Source organism: Aotus nancymaae, unplaced genomic scaffold (genome assembly GCF_030222135.1).
Source record: "Aotus nancymaae isolate 86718 unplaced genomic scaffold, 86718_ANA_hifiasm-v0.15.2.pri h1tg000029l, whole genome shotgun sequence".
Classification (NCBI taxonomy): domain Eukaryota; kingdom Metazoa; phylum Chordata; class Mammalia; order Primates; family Aotidae; genus Aotus; species Aotus nancymaae.
In genome coordinates this window covers 13,323,593-13,343,883 of record NW_026988442.1, presented here as the reverse complement: position 1 = coordinate 13,343,883, position 20,291 = coordinate 13,323,593, and the positions used below count along the sequence as shown (strand labels likewise).

The 20,291-nt window shown below is 45.8% G+C and overlaps 1 protein-coding gene across 1 annotated transcript in view; it reads right to left on the bottom strand.

Moving 5' to 3' along the window:
• The window catches only part of CBFA2T2 (CBFA2/RUNX1 partner transcriptional co-repressor 2), a 150,229-nt gene extending 133,177 nt beyond the window's left edge, over positions 1 to 17,052 (bottom strand). Inside the window, exon 1 of the mRNA XM_012455182.3 lies at positions 17,005 to 17,052. Coding sequence (XP_012310605.1) covers positions 17,005 to 17,038 — 34 coding nt within the window. The 5' untranslated portion in view covers positions 17,039 to 17,052. The remainder of the gene's footprint in view (positions 1 to 17,004) is intronic.
• Positions 17,053 to 20,291: the final 3,239 nt, after the last annotated feature.

Sequence of the window (20,291 nt, the reverse complement as noted above, 5' to 3'; positions counted from 1 at the left end):
CCCTTGATTCACTAGAGTGTTTCTCTAAAAGCAATCTCGTAGGCCAGGTGAGGTGGCTCACGTCTGTAATCCCAGCACTTTGGGAGGCTGAGGCAGGTGGATCACGAGGTTAGGGGTTCAAGACCAGCCTGGCCAACATGGTGAAACCCCATCTCTACTAAATATACAAAAATTAGTCAGTGTGGTGGCAGATGACTATAGTCCCAGCCACTCAGGAGGCTGAGGCAGGAGAATCGCTTGAACTTGGGAGGCAGAAGCCGCAGTGAGCTGAGATCCCACCACTGCACTCCAGCCTGGGCAACAGAGCAAGACTCTGTCTTAAAAAATAATAAATAAATAAATAATAAAAGCAATCTCTTGAAAAGGTAAAGGGGATGTGACTTTCCTGCTCAAAATTCTGATCTCATTCAGAAAATCCAAAATCCTTATCATGATCCCTAATGCTCTGTGTGCTCTGGCCCCCATCTACCTCCCTGACATCAGCTTCTAGCTCTATCCCCTGCTCCAGCCATGCTAGCTTCCTTGATGCTCTGCAAACATATCAAGCATGTTCCTGCCTCAGGGCATTGATACCTGCTATTCCCCTGGCCTGGACTGCTCCACTTCAGATGTGTACCTGGCTAGCTTACTTTCTTCAGATCACTGCTCAAATGTCACTTGAACAGAATGCATCTAATAGCATTCCTGGCCAGGTGCAGTGGCTCACACCCATAATCCCAGCACTTAGGCAGGAGGACTGCTTGAAGCTAGGAGTTCAAGACAAGTCTGTGCAGCATAGTGAGACCCCTGTCTCTACAAAATAAAAATAAAAGTTTCAGCCAGGCAAGGTAACACACGCCTGTAATCCTAGCTACTGGGAGAGAGGGAGTACGTAGTAGGAGAAGCACTTGATCTTGGGAAGTCGAAGCTGTAGTAAGCTCTGATCACGCCACTGCACTCCAATCTGGGCGACAAAGTGAGACAGTCTCAAAAATAAAAACAAATTTTAAAAATTAAAAAAAAACATGGCTGGGCACTGTGGCTCATGTCTGTAATCCCAGCACTTTGGGAGGCAGAGGTAAGGGGATCACCTGAGGTAAGGGGTTCAAGACCCACCTGGCCAACATGGCGAAACCCCGTCTCTACTAAAATTACAAAAATTAGCTCAGCGTGGTGGCACACACCTGTAATCCCAGCTACTGGGGAGGCAGAGGCAGGAGAATTGCTTGAACCGAAGAGGTGGAGGTTGCAGTGATTCAAGATTGAGCAACTGTACTCTAGCCTGGGAGACAGAGTAAGACCACGTCTCAACAACAACAGGCCGGGTACAGTGGCTCACGCCTGTATCCTAGCACTTTGGGAGGCTGAGGCAGGCGGATCACCTGAGGTCAGGAGTTCGAGACCCGTCTGACCAATATGGTGAAACCCTGTCTCTACTAAAAATACAAAAAAAGTAGCTGGGTGTGCTGGCTGGTGTGCCTGTAATCCCAGCTACTCGGGAGGCTGAGGCGGGAGAATTGCTGGAACCCAGGAGGCAGAGGCTGCAGTGAGCCAAGATTGTACCACTGCACTACAGCCTAGGCCACAGACCCCTTATAACAGCAGCAGCAGCAGCAGCAACAACAAAACGGCATTTCCTCCTCACCCTCTTCTCTTTATCCAAACAACAACAACAACAAAAAAAAAACAGCATTTCCCCATCACCCTCTTCTCTTTATCCAAAATACTTCCTTAGTACTTATCAATACCTGAATATATTAAACAGGTAAAAACATTCATTTTTAATCACATTAAAATTCAAGGTCCAAGAAAGCAGCACTATTTTATGACTGTATCCCTTATACCTATCTCACAAAGCAGAGCCTCTGCAAAAAGGTTAAATACTAACAACAACAAGTTGTCAGTCTGGAGAGGATGTGTAATAAATGGAACTCTCACAGACTACTAATGCAAGCACTGACTGATAACAACAACTCTGGAAAACTTTTTGACAACAGCAGCATCTACTAAAGCTGAACATATCCATACTGTATGTCCCTCCAATCCCACTCCAGGGCATACACCCAACAAAAAGACATACATACATGCACCCAAATACATAGAAGAATGTTCCTTGCAGCATTATTCCTATTAGTCAAAAACTAGGAACAACCAGAATATCCATCAACAATAGAATGGACCAATTGTGGTATATTATTGTGGCCAAACTCTATACAGCAGTGAAAATAGCCTGTTATTGCTAAACACAAAAACATGTATCATTACTGTTGAGTAAAAGAAGCCAGATATGGAAGAATACACATTATATAACTCTTTGAAACCCTGTCTCTACAAAAAAAAAAAAAAAAAAAGTTGAAAAAGCATAAAGCAAAACTAATGAATGGCGATAGAAGTCAGGATAGTGGTTACCCCTGGGAGAAGGAGGGAGACTGACTGGCGAGTAAGGAGGTGGCGTTCTGAAGTGGTTGCTGTTAATATTTTTTCTTTTTCTTTCTTTGTTTTTTTTGAGTGGGAGTCTTGCTGTCACCCAGGCTGGAGTGCAGTGGCATGATCTTGGCACACTGCAACATCTACCACCCAGGTCCAAGCAGTTCTCCTGCCTCAGCCTCCCAAGAAGCCTGGGATTACAGGTGCACACCACCACACTCGGCTATTTTTTTTTTTTTTTTTTTTTGAGACAGAGTCTTGCTCCGTCGCCAGGCTGGAGTGCAGTGACAAGATCTCGGCTCACTGCAACTTCTACCTCCTGGGTTCAAGTGATTCTCCTGCCTTAGTCTCCCGAGTAGCTGGGACTACAGGTGCGTGCCAAGACTCCCAGCTAACTTTTTTTTTTTTTTTGAGATGGAGTCTGCCTCTGTTGCCCAGGCTGGAGTGCAATGGCATTTTCTCCACTCACTGCAACCTCTGTCTCGGCCTCCCAAAGTGCTGAGATTATAGGCATGATCTACCACACATAGCCTTCTTTTTTTTTATTGAGACAGGGTCTTGCCCTGCAGCCCAGGCTGGAGGGCAGTGGCATGCATGATCACAGCTCACTGCAACCTCAGAACTCCTGGGATCAAGTGACCCCCAAGTGGCCTCAGCCTCCTGAGTGGCTGGGACTACAGGCATGTGCCACCATGCACTAATGTTTTATATCTTGATCTACATAGTAGCTACATGGATATGATCACTCTGTGAAAATTCACTGAGCTGTACATTTATGATTTATGCATTTTATCTGTTTAATAAAAAGTTTATGGCGGGCATGATGGCTCACACCTGTAATTCCAGCACTTTGGGAGGCCAATGCCAGTGGATTACTTGAGGACAGGAGTTTGAGACCAGCCCAACATGGTGAAACCCCAAAAGTACAAAAATTAGCTGAGCATGGTGGCAGGTACCTGTAATCCCAGCTACTCAGGGGCTGGAGCAAGAGAATACCTTTAACCCGGGAGGCGGAGTTTGCAGTGAGCTGAGATTGTACCACTGCGCTCCAGCCTGGGTGATAGAGTGAAATTCTGTCTCAAAACAAAAAAGTTTATGTAAAGAGAAAAATAACAGAAAAAAGGCTATCTTCCAAAAAGCTATTATGGCTAATGTTTCGTTTTATAAACATGCTTGCATTTTTAGCCATAAGCAAAAATTGCTTTTAGTGAATTCAAGATTAAGTAACTGACTACAGACAAAACTTCAGTCATTTATACACAGATTCCAAGTGTTGAAAAAAACCAACCCAAAACTCCTTTTGCATTAAGCCATACTGTCTACCTAAATATAAGGACCTTTTTACTATGTATTTATTTATTTATTTATTTATATTTTTTGAGATCGAGTTTCACTCTTGTTGCCCAGGCTGAAGTGCAATAGTGCGGTCTCAGCTCACTGTAACCTCCACCTCCCAGGTTCAAGCGATTCTCCTGCCTCAGCCTCCCGATTAGCTGGGATTACAGGCACCTGCCAATTTTAGGATTACACACCCGGCTAATTCTGTATTTTTAGTAGAGACAAGGTTTTACCATGTTGGTCAGGCTGGTCACAAACTCCTGACTTCAAATGATCCACTCACCTTGGCCTCCCAAAGTGCTGAAATTACAGGTGTGAGCCACCACGCCCAGCCAGGACCTTTTTAAATAAGGAAAAATTTAGACATCTGTAACTGACAGATATTTCCCCAAAGGTTTCCTTTTAAAAACATCACTATTTAGGGTAAGTTTAATAAAATCTGAAGCCTTGTTTTCCCCCTTCATCTTGGGATCTGAATCAGTCTATCATGTTCTTTTTCTTTTTCTTTTTTTTTTTTGAGAGGGCGTCTCACTCTGTCTCCCAGACTGGAGTGCAGTAGTTTGATCTTGGGTCACTGCAACCTCCACCTCCTAGGTTCAAGAGATTCTCCTACATCAGCCTCAGAAGTAGCTGGGACTACAGGCACGCACCACCACACCCAGCTAATTTTTGTCTTTTTTGTAGCGACAGGGTTTCACCATGTTGGCCAGGCTGGTCTCAAACTCCTGACCTCCAGTGATCCATCCTGAGGCCTCCCAAAGTGCTGAGATTACAGGTGTGAGCCACCACGCCCAGCCAGGTCTGACATGTTCTAATATTTAATTGGCATGAATTATCTGCCTGCTTTCCCTATAATCATGAAAAGGGTTCACATGAAATGACTTATCCAGCCAATGAAAAATGTACAAAGAGATCCTTTCCCTAAAACAAGTAAGTCTGTGCTCCACACATGGCCAAACTCTCATACAATAAATTAACTCTTCAGCAGACTTCAAGCTAAAAAGCTGAAGTCAACCAATTAGTTAAGCCCTAATGGGATCCCAATTCCTACTTCTGATAGCAGAAGTTTAATTAAATAAACCCCTCGGCCAGGTGCAGTGGCTCACACCTATAATCCTACTACTTTGGGGAGGTTGAGACAGGTGGACCGCCAGAGGTCAGGAGTTCGAGACCAGTCTGGCCAACATAGTGAAACTCCGTTTCTACTAAAAATACAAAAAATTAACCAGGCATAGTGGCAGCAGGTACCTGTAACCCCAACTACCAGGGAGGCTGAGGCAGGAGAATTGCTTGAACCCAGGAGGCAGAGATTGCAGTGAGCTGAGAGCTCAACATTGCACTTCAGCCTAGGTGACAGAGCAAGACTCTGTCTCAAAAACTAAGTAAATAAATAAATCCCTCTTGTCGTATAAATGCAGCCATAAAAAAAGAACAAGATCACGTCCTTTTCAGCAACACAGATGGAGTTGGACGCCATTATCCTTAGCAAACTAACAAAGGAACAGAAAAGCAAATACCACATTTTCACTTACAACTGGGAGCTAAATAATGAGAACACATAGACATGTAAGGGAGAACAGGGCCAGGCAGGTGGCTCACGCCTGTAATCCCAAGCACTTTGGGAGGTCAGGGCAGGCAGATCACAAGGTCAAGAGACCCAGTCTTTACTAAAATACAAAAGTTAGCTGGGCATGGTGGCACGCGTCTGTAGTCCCAGCTACTTAGGAGGCTGAGGCATAAGAATCTCCTGAACCAGGGAGGGGGCAGTTGCAGTGAGCCGAGATCATGCCACTGCACTCCAGTTTGGTGACAGAGAGAAACTCTGTCTCCAAAAAAAAAAAAAAAAAAAAAAGAGGAGAATGAAACACACTGGAGCCTATTAGAAGGTGGAGGGTGGGAGGAGGGAGAGGATGAAGAAAAATAACTAACAGGTACTAGGCTAATTTAATTCCTGGGTAAGGAAATAATATGTATAACAAACCCGCGTGTACAAGTTTACCTACATAACAAATCCGCACATGTACCCCTGAACTTAAAAGTTAAAAAAAAAAAAATCCAAGTATAAAAACAAAGTCATGCTGGGCACAGTGGCTCATGCCTATAGTCCCAGCACTCTGGGAGGCCGAGGTGGGCGGATCACTTGAGCCCAGGAGTTCAACCCCAGCTTGAGCAACATGGCGAAACCCTGTCTCTACCAAAAATACAAAAAATTAGCTGGGTGTGGTGGTGCGCGCCTGTAATCCCAGCTCCCAGCGGGGGCTGAAGCAGGAGAATTGCTTGAACCAGGGAGACAGAGGTTGCAGTGAGCCAAGATCATGCCACTGCACTCCAGGCTGGGCAACAGAGCGAGTCCCTGTCAAACAAACAAAAACAACACAAACGCAAAAGGGACCTGGCCCCTGCCTACTTTCGTCACCTGGCACTCTTTACCTAGCACTTTACACTCCAATAATACCTAACTACTTTTAGTCCCCCTCACGCTCATAAACTGACCCAGCCTCAACTTCACCCATCTCCTACCCATTCTTCACTTGGCTGATACCTCTCCAGAGGGTATTCTGGCAATATCTACCAAAATTACACAAATATGCAAACCTCTTGCCCCAGCAATTCTACTTCTAGGAATTTATACTACAGATCTATGAAAAGACAATTTCTACAAGGTAATGCAGCACTATTTGCAACAGTAAAGGATTGAGAAAGGTAAATGTCCATCAGTAGTGGGAAAAAAGCATGGTGCATTCATACAACGAAATACAATGCAAAATGAGGAAGTTCTTTATGTACTGACATTATATGGCCTACAGGCATGTATCAAAAGGATCCAGACGAAACTGTAATGCTAGCTGCTTCCAGGAAGGAGAAAAGACTAGCTGGAGCAGAGGTGAGAGAAACTTCACTAAATATTCTTTGTCCATTTCAAATGTTAAATTAGGTGAATACGTAGCTAATCCGGAAATTATTTTACTAAGTTGGTAGGAAAAACAGATTGGCTCAAAACAAGTATTTTCCCTAAGAAGCCTTTTCTGAAACACACTCACACATGCATACTTACACATTAGGTCAGATGTCTATCCTTAGTGGGACGTTATGTGCCATTAACACTGCTTAGCACTTGGTACTGAAGCTATCAATCTATCTCCCTTACTGGACTACATAAGCTCCTCCAGGACCTTAGAACTCTCTTTATATCCCCCAGGATCTGATAAGAGGAATTCAATATATGTTTGTCAAAGTAAATGAGTATCTGAAATCAAGAATATCCTAGAAAATCAATAACTTTTAGTCACTGTAATGAGAATTCATTATAGTCCACCTTCTAGTATAATTAGCTGTTTGTCCTTCTAATAGAATACAAATATCAGGCCCTTAAATAAATGACTTATTGAATTTAAGTATCAGAGTAACACCAAGAAACTGAACTGGCAAGTAAGCTAAAATAGTACACAAAAAAGGGACATTCACATAATCAGAAATTGATTTTAGTATTTCAAATGGCTACTTAGTAGTTACAGTTTTTATGGACATTCTCCCCACTGACTACATCATTCCTCAGAGTCCAACATCCACAAAATTAGCATGAACTATTTACAGACCTACAGAAAACTCAGCTAGCCAAGTACTGATATCCACAGCTGCAGCTAAGTGCCCAGTGGCTCTAAGGCATGGATGGCATCCCATCTCCTTCCTGAGAAATTCCCTGCCTCCATTGATTGAACCAGAATCCTTGTTTCACTATTTCCCAAAACAACTTTCACTCAATGGCATCAATTACAAGGGGAAAAGATGGCTAATCACTATCTAAACTTAACACCTTTGTTTAAAAGTTTTTATTGGTACTCTCTTGACGAAATAGCTAAGGAGGGTACACTTAAAAAAAAAAAAAAAAAAGTAGCCGGGCGTGGTGGCTCAAGCCTGTAATCCCAGCACTTTGGGGGGCTGAGGCGGGTGGATCACAAGGTCAAGAGATCGAGACCATCCTGGTCAACATGGTGAAACCCCGTCTCTATTTAAAAATACAAAAATTAGCTGGGCATGGTGGCACATGCCTGTAGTCCCAGCTACTCAGGAGGCTGAGGCAGGAGAATAGCTTGAACCCAGGAGGCGGAGGTTGCGGTGAGGCGAGATCAAGCCACTGCACTCCAGCCTGGGTAACAAGAGTGAAACTCCATCTCAAAAAAAAAAAAAAAAAGTTTTTATTACAAGAGCTACCAATAAAGTGTTAGGGCACACAGAAGGAAAAACAAACTGGAAAATCATTGAGGACAGGGACTGAATCTTACGTACTCTGGCCGCCCTATGGCACTTAGTGCAATCCCTGCATCTGACAGCTCCACAATACAGTTGTTAATGAATGGTTTCACTTAGCGTAAAAAGGGGATTTTTATTTTATCTGTATTGCTTAAATTTTTCAATGTATTCATGTGTTACTCATATAAAACAAAGTAAATATGAAAAAAGAGGGGTCCTGTGTCTCTGTGTGTATTTTTTTTTTTTTTTGAGACAGTCTTGCTTTGTCACCAGGCACCAGGCTGGAGTGCAGTGGCTCAATCTTGGCTCACTGCAACCGCCATCTCCTGGGTTCAAGCAATTCTCCTGCCTCAGCCTCCTGAGTAGCTGGGACTACAGGCACACACCACCACGCCCAGGTAAATTTTGTATTTTAGTAGAGATGGGGTTTCTTTTGATCTCTTGACATTGTTATCTGTCCACCTTGGCTGGACAGATTCCAAAAGTGCAATTCCCAAAGTGCTGGAATTACAGGCGTGAGCCACTGCGCCCGGCCTGTGTACTGCAGTAGTACTGGCCATTTTGCTATTCAGCTCCCGCATTAAATTGCTTCTCCTCTGTTTTGTTTTAATTTATATTATTATTATCTTGTAGAGACAGGGTCTTACTATGTTGCCCAGAGTGGTCTCAAACTCCTGGACTCAAGCAATTTTCCCACCTTGGCCTCTCAAAATGCTGGGATTATAGGCTTGAGCCACCACATCCAGCCCCTTTTATTTCTTTCTTTCCTTTTTTGAGACAGAGTCTCGCTCTGTCTCCCAGGGTGGTGTGCAGTGGCACGATTTCAGTTCACTGCAACCTCTGCTTCCAGGGTTCAAGCTATTCTCCCGCCTTAGCTTCCTGAGTAGCTGGGACCACAGGTGCGTACCACCACGCCCGGCTAATTTTTTTTTTTTTTTTTTTTTTGTATTTTTAGTAGAGATGGGATTTCACCATGTTGGCCAGGATGGTCTCAAACTCCTGACCTTGTGATCCACCCCCGCCTTGGCCTCCCAAAGTGTTGGGATTACAGTCATGAGCCACTGCATTCAGCTTCTTTCCTTCTTTGTTTTTTTTTGAGACAGTCTCATTCTGTCTCCCATTTTGGTGGAAATGTAAAATGGTTTGGTATAGGCATTTTGGAAAACATTTTGGCAGTTTCTAAAAAGTTAAGTATAGGCCAGGTGTGGTGGCTCACATCTGTAATCCCAGCACTTTAGGAAGCCAAGGTGGGTGGGTCATTTGAGATCAGAAGATTGAGACCAGTCTGGCCAATATGGTGAAACACCATCTCTACTAAAGAAGTGTTGGAATTACAAGCATAAGCCACTATGCCTGGCCCTCTTCTATTTCTATACGACCATTTTTTTCTGCAAACTTGTTCCCTTAAACAACTATGGAAACCACTACAAATGGAGAGTACTACAAAATTACTCATGAGGTAACATATCGTGTTCAAAACATCCTTTAACAGTGCCTCAACTGATTCTCACCTTTTCAGGTATACAGGGGAGTTATAGCTGCCCATTTCACAAAAGATGAAATTAACTCAAAATCCAAATATCAATTGTGCAAGACTGCCCTGCTTATGAACTGGAGGTAAAAGAAAGGACTGGGATGACATCCATATCTTCCTTTTTTTTTTTTTGAGATAGAGTCTTGCTGTCACCCAGGCTGGAGTGTAGTGGTGCAATCTTGACTCCCTGCAATCTCTGCCTCTCGGATTCAAGCAATTCTCCTGTCTCAGCCTCTCGAGTAGTTGGGACTACAGGCACCCACCACCATGCCCAGCTAATTTTTGTATTTTTAGTAGAGACGGGTTTCACCATATTGGTCAGGTTGGTCTCAAACTCCCGACCTCAGGTGATCCGCCTGCCTTGGCCTCCCAAAGTGCTGGGATTACAGGCGTGAGCCACCTCACCTGGCTATATCTTCCTCTTACACCTCTACTTAAAAGAGAGACAGAATGTCCCCTCACAACTTCAAATCCAAAAATTAGACGTGAAAATTGTCCTGATACACAAATGGTAGTTACTGTTATTTCTGCAAATGATGGGTAAATAAGAACTGCACTAACTCCAACAGAAGATAACTAGCAAGGGACCCTACATTCTAAAACAGGTAACAGAGATCATGCCTTTCATTGTAGAAATGGGACGACCAAAATTCATTTCACCCAGTACAGTGCTTCCTTGACAATTCTAAAACAAAACAAAATAAAAACATCAACAAGCAAGTGAAACTGTCATATATTACCAGTGGAAATGCAAAATGGTATAGTATAGGCATTTTGGAAAACACTTTGGCAGTTTCTAAAAAGTTAGGCCAGGCGCAGTGGCTCACACCTGTACTCCCAGCACTTTCAGAGGCCAAGGTAGGTGGATCATCTGCGGTCAGAAGATTGAGACCAGTCTGGCCAATATGGTGAAACACCATCTCTACCAAAAATGTAACAATTAGCCAGGCATGGTGGTGCATGCCTGTAATCCCAGCAACTTGGAAGGCTGAGGCAGGACAATTGCTTGAACCCAGGAGGCGGAGGTTACAGTGAGACAAGATCAAGCCATTGCACTTCAGACTGGGCAACAAGAGCGAAACTCCATCTCAAAAAAAAAAAGAAATAAAATGCTCTGCAGGAGAATGTTAATAAGCAAAGAAAGACTGATAGAAACAACAACAAAAATCAGCCGATGTGTGCCTATTATCCCAGCTACTGCCACGCAAGGTGGCTCACACCTGTGATCCCAGCACTTTGGGAGCTTGAGGCAGGAGGACCAGTTGAGCCCAGGAGTTTGAGAGCAGCCTGGGCAATAAAGCGAGACCCCATCTCTATAAAATAAAAAACTAAATAAAGTTTTATAATTAGTAGAGCATGGTGACACATACCTTGGGAGGCTGAGGCAGGAGGATCCTTGAATATGTTTGTGTTTTTCTAAAGCACCTTGTAGTATCTTATTTATAGATATCATATATTTAAGAAGGGCTAAGAATATAGTTTCAACTACTTAGCCAGACCAATTTATAAGGGAAAATTAAGGGGGAGCTTAATTTAAGCAGTTGGCTGGGGAATGCAGTAGGAACTAAAACCATCACCTCTCGCACTTCTCTCTTACCATTCTGAATTTCCCTATCTCAACTACTTCTACCTTTAGTCCCAGCCATAAAGTTAGTATAGCTCTAGGGATATAAGGCCAAAATGAATAAATCTTTGTTGCTTAAATGTCTGTTCTCATGTGGCTTTGAAAAATTAAAAGCAGACAGGAACTCTGTTGCATGGAGATGGCTAAATTAACAAAAAAATAAGGGAAACATTTGTAAGAGAGGGAAAAGGTCAAAGTAGTGTGTCAAGGGAGCTGTGCTATGCCTGATATTAACATTTCACTGGAGCTGCTAGAGAGGTCAAATTACGTATTTGTCACCATCGGCTAATTTGATTGAAAGGTCTAGCTAACTCCAAAGCTATAAATTCACAGAGAAGGATAACAAGCTCTGGATTATTCTGAGTTTGTAGTTCAATTTCTGCATTTAATTACAACACAAAATAGAAGGGTAGACTCAAACCTTAAAGAGCTACATTGCAAAGTAAAGGTTCATTGCATATACTATATTTGATGATCCATATTTGACAGCGCCTCATAGAGCCATGCAAAATTAGCATGGACACTTCTTGGGCTTTTGATGTTCATTGCCATCATCTGCTTCACTGCTAAGATCAGGAAACACATGGGATGAATTGTTAAAGACTGCCGAGTTTCTATTGCCTTTTTATTTTTTAATTCATCTCTAAGGCCAACTTAGGATACCCCTGAACAAGACCTCATTTATCTGTCTTTAAATCACATCCCAATTCTCTGGACTTCTATTTATTTATTTACTTTTTATTTTTTATTTTTTCTGAGACAGAGTCTTGCTCTGTCACCCAGGCTGGAGTGCAATTGCGCGATCTCGGCTCACCGCAACCTCCAACCTCCACCTCCCAGGTTCAAGCGAGTCTCCTGCCTGCCAAGTAGCTGAGATTACAGGCATGCGCCACCACACCTGCCTAATTTTGTATTTTTAGTAGAGACAGGGTTTCTCCATGTTGGTCAGGCTGGTCTTGAAATCCTGACCTCAGGTGATCTGATCCACCCACCTCGCCCTCCCAAGATACTAGGATTGCAGATGTGAGCAACTGTGCCCGGTCTTTTTTTTTTTTTTTTTTTGAGGCACAGTCTCACTCTGTCTGCCTAGGCTGGAGTGCAGTGGCGTGATCTTGGCTCACTGCAACCTCCACCTCCTGGGTTAAAGCAACTCTCCTATCTCAGCGTCCTGAGTAGCTAGGACTACAGGCATGCGCCACCATGGCTGGCTAATTTTTCTGTATTTTTAGCAGAGACGGGATTTCACCTTGTTTGCCAGGCTGTTCTGGAATTCCTAACCTCAAGTAATCCACCGACCTCGGCCTCCCAAAGTGATGGGATTACTGGCATGAGCCACTGCACCCGGCCTATCTTGTTTTACACATAAATAAAAATCCAATATTGTAACTACTTCTATTAGGTAGAAATTATACCCATTGGCCAGGCATGGTGGCTCACCCCTGTAATCCCAACACTTTGGGAGGCCAAGGGAGGCGGATCACTTGAGGCCAAGAGTTCAAGACCAGCCTGGCCAACACGGTGAAACCCCATCTCTACTAAGAATACAAAAATTAGTCGAGCAAGGTGTTGCGTGACTGTAATCCCAGCTACTTGGGAGGTTGAGGTGGGAGAATCGCTTGACCCCAGGAAGGTGGAGGTTGCTTGCAGTGAGCCAAGATCAAGCCACTGCACTCCAGCTTGGGCAACAGAATGAGACCTTGTCTGAAAAAAAAAAAAGAAAGAAAAGAAAAGAAATTATATCGATTTACAAATTAAAGGAACTGTGTTTTAGCAGCAGTTAAATAACTGCCCGGGAGAACTGGGCCTCAAAGTAAAGTCTGCCTCCAAGTTCTGCTTTTTCCATTATGCCTAACAACCTGCATCATGTATATCTCTGCCTACTAACTGCAGTTTAATTGTCTTGATGGTGTGGCCATTAAGAACACTGCCTGCGGGGAGGCCAAGGCAGCCAACCCCTTGAGCCCAGGAGACCATCCTGGGCAACAGAGTGAGACCTCTTCTCTGTTAAAAACAAACAAACAGGTTGGGTGCAGTGGCTCACGCCTGTAATCCCAACACTTTGGGACAGGCATGACAGCGCGTGCCTGTAATCCCAGCTACTGGGGAGGCTGAGGCGGGAGAATCGCTTGAACCCGGAAGGTGGAGGTTGCAGTGAGCCAAGATGGAGCCACTGCACTCCAGCCTGGGCAACAAGAATGAAACTCCATCAAAAAAAAAAAAAAAAAAAAAAAAGTCAAGCTGGGCTCGGTGGCTCACGTCTGTAATCCCAGTACTTTGGGAGGCCGAGGCGAGTGGATCACCTGAGGTCAGGAGTTCGAGACCAGCCTGCCCAGCATGGTGAAACCCTGCTTTTAAAAAAAAAAAAAAAAAAAAAAGTCAATCAAGGGCAGGTGTGGAGGCTCACTCTTGTAATCCCAGAACTTTGGAAGACTGAGGCTGGCGTTGGGAGCCTGGCCAACATGGTGAAACCCTGTCTCCACAAAAAATACAGAAAAAATCAACCGAGCATGGTGGTGGACACCTGTAATCCCAGCTACTCAGGAGGCTGAAGCAGGAGAATTGCTTGAACCTGGGAAGGGGAGGTTACAGTGAGCTGAGATCACACCACTGCACTCCAGCCTGGGCAACAGAGCAAAACTCCGTCTCAAAAAAGAAACAAAAAAAATTAGTCAATCAAGACTAGAGGTAACTTCCGGAAGCAAAAGTCTTCTTATTCATCCTCATAGACTTTATTGTAGAATAGGGCCTAGTGCTTAGCAGATGGTCAGTGTTGAACCTAACTGTATCATGAGACCCTCACTGAAAAAGTCCTCTCAATACTTCATTTTAAAGCAACTTACTATATGCTACCAGATGAAAAAGTACACCAAGTGTACTATCTAGGAATGTAATATACAATTATTTTACAAACACAAAAAAAGGCCAGGCGAGATGGCTCATGACTGTAATCCCAGCAATTTGGACAGCTAAGGAAGGAGGATTACTCAAGACCAGGACTTCCAGACAAGTCTGGGCAACAAAGCAAGACCCCATCTCTACAAAAAAAAAAATTAGGCCGGGCATGGTGGCTCACACCTGTAATCCTAGCACTTTGGGAGGCCGAGGTGGGTGGATCACCTGAAGTCAGGAGTTCAAGACCAGCCTGGCCATCATGGTGAAATCCCATCCTTTTATTAAAAAAAAAAAAAAAAAAAAATTAGCTGGGTGTGATGGCACCTGTAGTCCCAGCTACTCAAGAGGCTGAGGTCGGAGGATTGCTTGAACCTAGGAGGCTGAGGCTGCAGTGAGGCATGATGGTGTCACTGCACTCCAGTGTGGGTGACAGAGTGAGACACTGTCTCAAAAAAAGAAAAAAACAAAAACTTAGTTACATAACATAAACAAAAGTACTTTTGGTCATATTTTAAACTAAAAACTACATATAAGAAATGTGGGGCCGGGCATGGTGGCTCACGCCTGTAATCCCAGCACTTTGGGAGGCCGAGGCGGGTGGATCACGAGGTCAAGAGATCGAGACCATCCTGGTCAACATGGTGAAACCCCGTCTCCACTAAAAGTACAAAAATTCGCTGGGCATGGTGGCACGCGCCTGTAGTCCCAGCTACTCTGGAGGCTGAGGCAGGAGAATTGCTGAACCCAGGAGGCGGAGGTTGTAGTGAGCCGAGATCGCGCCATTGCACTCCAGTCTGGGTAACAACAGCAAAACTCCGTCTCAAAAAAGAAAAAAAAAAAAAAGAAATGTGGACACAATCTTTTTTAAGTGAAAGCAAGTTTATTAGAGAAATAAAGAAACAACGGAATGGCTACTTCATAGGCAGAGCAGCCCCCCAATTTTTTCAGATAAAAAGTCCTTTCAGGCTGGGCTAGGTGGCTCAAGCTTGTAATCCCAGCACTTTGAGAGGCCAAGGTGGGTGGATCACCTTAGGTCAGGTGTTCAAGATCAGCCTGACCAATATGGTGAAACCCTGTCTCTACTAAAAATACAGAAATTAGGCCGCATATGGTGGCTCACACCTGTAATCCCAGCACTTTGGGAGTCCGAAGAGGGTGGATCACCTGGGATCATCAATTTGCCACCAGCCTGGCCACCAAGGTGAAACCCCATCTCTACTAAAAATACAAAAAATTGGCTGGGTATGGTGGCTCACACCTGTAATCCCAGCACTTTGGGAGGCTGAGGCAGGTGAGTCACTTGAGGTCAGGAGTTCAAGACCAGACTGACCAACACGGTGAAAACCCATCTCTTCTAAATAAATAAACAAATAAATAAATAAACAAAAGCTTAGCCAGGCATGGTGACCGGCGCCTGTAGTGTCTCAGGGAGGCTGAGACAGGAGAACAGCTTGAACCTGGGAGGTGGAGGTTGGACTGAGCTGAAATCATGCCACTGCACTCCAGCCTGGGCTACAGAGCCAGATTCCGTCTCAAAAAAAAAAAAAAAAAAAAAAATTCCTTTCATTTTACTGAGATATTACACCTTTGCAAGCCCAAAAGGGTAACCACTATCTGCCTCTTTAGCTGGAAATTTCAATAACGATGGATCAAACCATCAAAAGCAGTAACTGGAACCTGGGTATATCTACTTTTTGTATCTTCAACCCAACATTTAATGGGTGCCAAACAAAAAAAAGAGGCGTAAAGCCTCCCTTTCATGTGTTTAATAACATCAGCTCTGAGACGAGCACTCAGAGTACCTTCTGTTACTCACCCTCTGCAAAATGGGCATCCTCAAATAATGTCTCACTTAGAATGTCAACAAGATTAAACAAGAAAAAAACATGCAAAACGTGTATCTGTTTCCGCATTTACTGTGTCTCTCCCCTTTCCCAACTAACCTCAAAACCCTCATTCGATCTATCTTGTTTATTGTTGTATTCCCAGGGCCTGGAATGGTATTTTAAAACTTACTGTAATAGATGATTTAATAAATATTAAGTGAACTGAATGCAAAACGGTTCTCAAAAAAATGTTGGCTATTATAACTACAGTAATGGAAAACAATTAAATTTTTACTGTCTTATTAAGAGAAGCCACCCCTCCCGCAAGGATCTCACACATCGAGGAGGAACACTAGATAAACGTTGGAATGGCGAAATGGAAGTGAGATTAACAATTGGATCACGGAGCAGGTCTAACCACAACAAAATAAAATATTAAACACACGGCTAGAGCCTAATTTCGGACTTGCCGAGTGCGGTGCACACTGGATGAGATTACTAATGCATCATTACAATAATGACAGTTTTCACAATTTTCTGTGTGCCAAGGTCTGTGTCAAGCGTTTTACTGGCCTCACTAAACCCGAGAAACCTGGGGGAGGAAGGGAACCCACTCCACACCCCCATTTTTCAGATGGGGGAACTGAGGCCCCGGGAGAGCCAAGGTCATAACCTGTAAATGGGCAAGCCGGGATGTGAGCCAGGCAGCCAACCCCTGAGCCTGCTCTCAGGCCCTCGGAGGAGCCATTCTCCTCTCCTCCAACTCTCAAAATCGGGCGGGTGTAGTATTTCCCCAGGAGCCGGACTTCGTGGCCCCAGCGCCGGGAGAACAAAATAATTCTCGTTCGCGGGCAAGTCCCACGGACGCCGGCACGGCCTGGGTTCCGAGGCCGCGGGCCCCACAGTTTCCCTCACACCGTGAGCCTCGAGCCCTTCGGGCGGCGCAGGAAGCGACGGGGTGGCCTCGGGAGCCCGGGAAGGCCCGCCCCGCCGCGTGACCTTGGATCCGCCGCCTCGCTCCGGGCCTCAGTTTCCACTCCCGGCCCCGCGCCCGGGGCACCCGGGAGCCCGCGCCTGTGGAACCGCAGGCCCTCACACGCCCCCTCGACCGCCCGCCTTCACGCCCCGCTTACGCTGGAAGGCGGCCGCTCCAGGGACGCCCACCATCGCAGAGCGCCGCCGCCGCCGCCGCCGCCGCCGCCGCCGCGCGCCGCCCGCCTCGACCCGCGACACGGGTCCCTCGCAGGCGCCGCCCGCCTCAACCGGCGGACCGGGCCCCTCGCAGGCGTCGCCGCGAGATCTGCAGCGGCCCAGTTAGCAGACACCGCCACCGCTGCTGTCGCCGCCGCCGCCGCTGTTAGGCCGCCGCCGCCCCGCCCCCGGCTGGCCCCGCCCCGCCCGTCGGGCACGCCCCCGCCGCACGCTCCCGCCGCCAGACCAACGCACGCGGAAGCCCGGCCCCAAGACCAGCTCCCACTAAGCCCCGCCCCCTAACCTGACCCGCCCCTTCCGCGGGAACCGACCGCCGTATGCCGGCGCAGCCTGCTTCTCAGACGGGTCCCCTCGGCGTCACGCTCGCCAGTCACGCGCACGGCCCACTTTCTAGCTCTGGGCTTCCCAATGTGGCCAGGGCAGCGGCCCAGGCACGGGGGCGGAGTCCTAGGGGGGCGGGATTACAATGAGTGGCAACGTCTCACCTGAGTTCTCCAGGTGCAGGCCTGATGGCTTTTGCGGATGTCTACAAGCGAGCCCCCCCACCCCCGTTTTTGGCCTAAAGTGCTCTAAGTGCCCAAAATTTCATAATCATAATATTATGTTGTTGTATATAACCATAACATCATAATATTAACTGTTGGTCGGGCGTGGTGGCCCACGCCTGTAATCCTAGCACTTTGGGAGGCCAAAGAAGAATCACTTCAGCTCAGGAGTTTGAGACTACCATCTCTATTTAAAAAGAATAAAAATATGCCGGGCTTGGTGGCTCACGCCTATAATCCTAGCACTTTGGGAGAATGAGGCTGGTGGATTACCTGAGATCAGGAGTTCAACACTAGGCCTGGCCAATGTGGCGAAACGCTGTCTCTACTAAAAATACAAAAAATAGAGCCGAGCGCGGTGGCTCACGCCTATGCTCCCAGCAGTTTGGGAGGCCAAGGCGGGAGGATCACGTGGTCAAGAGTTTGAGACCAGCCTGGCCAGTATGGTGAAACCCCATCTCTACATCTCTACCAAAAAAAAAAAAAAAAAAAGTACAAAAATTAGGCCGGACGTGGCAGCACTTTGGGAGGCCAAGGCAGGCGGATTACCTGAGGTCGAGAGTACTAGACTAGCCTTACTAACATGGAGAAACCCCGTCTCTACTAAAAATACAAAACCAGCTGGGCGTGGTGGCCACATGCCTGTAATTCCAGCTACTTGAGAGGCTGAGGCAGGAGAATCACTTGAACTGGGGTGAGGAGGTAGGTTTTAGTGAGCTGAGATCGCATTTGTATTTTTTGTAGAGACAGGGTTTCGCCATTTTGCCTAGGCTAGTCTTGAACTCAAGCGATCCACCTGCCTTGGCCTCCCAAAGTGCTGGAATTACAGGCATAAACCACCGTACCTGGCCTAAATTCTGTCTTTTAAAATTTGTTTTAAAAAAAAAAAATTTGTTTTCAATACGCTAGTAAAATACAGATGCATTCTGTATTCTAGGTGTGAGATATCTAAAATAATACTGAGAAACAAGTCTTTATTCTATTTCTTTTTTTTTTTTTTTTAGACAGAGTTTTGCTCTGTCACCCAGGCTGGAGTGCAGTGTAATCCCAGCACTTTGGGAGGCCGAGGCGGGCGGATCACGAGGTCAAGAGATCGAGACCATCCTGGCCAACATGGTGAAACCCCGTCTCTATTAAAAATACAAAAATTAGCTGGGCGTGGTGGCGCATGCCTGTAATCCCAGCTACTCAGGAGGCTGAGGCAAGAGAATTGCCCCAACCCGGAGGTTGCAGTGAGCCGAGATTGTGCCACTGCACTCCAGCTTGGCACCTGGCTACAGAGTGAGACTCTGTTTCAAAAAAAAAAGAAAGAAAAAAAAAAGAAAAAGAAGAAGAAAAAAAAAACATATGTGGCTGGGTGCAGTGGCTCACGCCTGAAATCCCAGCACTTTGGGAGGCTGAGGTGAGCAGGTCACCTGAGGTCAGGAGTTTGAGACCAGCCTGACCAACATGGAGGAACCCCGTCTCTACTAAAAATACAAAATTAGCTGGGCGTGGTGGCACATTCCTGTAATCCCAGCTACTCGGGAGGCTGAGGCAGGAGAATCACTTGAACCCAGGAGGCGGAGATTTCAGTGAGCCAAGATCGCACCTGGGCAACAAGAACGAAACTCCATCTCAAAAAAAAAAACCATATATTCATACATAGACTCTTTAAAGTGCCATGAGCACTCATGAAGAAAGTTCTCTCTAGAACGTTTTTGGAAAACACAACAGAAGGCCCAATCTACTCAGAGTCCCAGGAAGGGTCTCTAAACCACAACTAAAAGGCTAAAAGGAATTCTGATGGGGGAAAACGTCCAACTAAAATTTCACTTCCTTTGTGAAAATCTCTCCAATGCTCTTATCAAAAAATAATTTTCAAGGCTTGACAACAAAGCGAGACCTCTTTTCTACAAAAAATGAAAAGACTAGCCAGGCGCAGTGGTGCATACCTGTAGTCCCAGCTACTCAGGAGGTTGAGGCAGGAGGATTGGCTTGAGCCCAGGAGGTTAGGGCTGCAGTGAGCTGTAATCCAGCCACTGCACTCCAGCCAGGGTGACAGAGCAAGACCCTCCCTCAAAAAAAGTAATGATAGGCCGGGCGCGGTGGCTCAAGCCTGTAATCCCAGCACTTTGGGAGGCCGAGGCGGGTGGATCATGAGGTCAAGAGATCGAGACCATCCTGGTCAACATGGTGAAACCCCGTCTCTACTAAAAATACAAAAATTAGCCAGGCATGGTGGCGCACTCCTGTAGTCCTAACTACTCAGGAGGCTGAGGCAGGAGAATTGCCTGAACCCAGGAGGCGGAGGTTGTGATGAGCCGAGATCTTGCCATTGCACTCCAGCCTGGGTAACAAGAGCGAAACTCCGTCTCAAAAAAAAAAAAAAAAGTAATGATAATTTCTCTGAGTGCAGTGGCTCATGCCTGTAATCCCAGCACTTTGGAAGGCTGAGGTGGGCAGATCACTTAAGGTCAGTAGTTCGAGATCAGCCTGGCCAACATGGTGAAACCCTATCTCTACTAAAAATACAAAAAAATTAACCAGGCGTGGTCGAGTGTGCCTGTAATCCCAGCTACTTGGGAGGCTGAGGCAAGAGGCAAGAGAATTGCTTGAACCTGGGAGGTGGAGGTTGCAGTGAACTGGGATTGCGCCACTGCATTCCAGCCCGGGTGACAGAG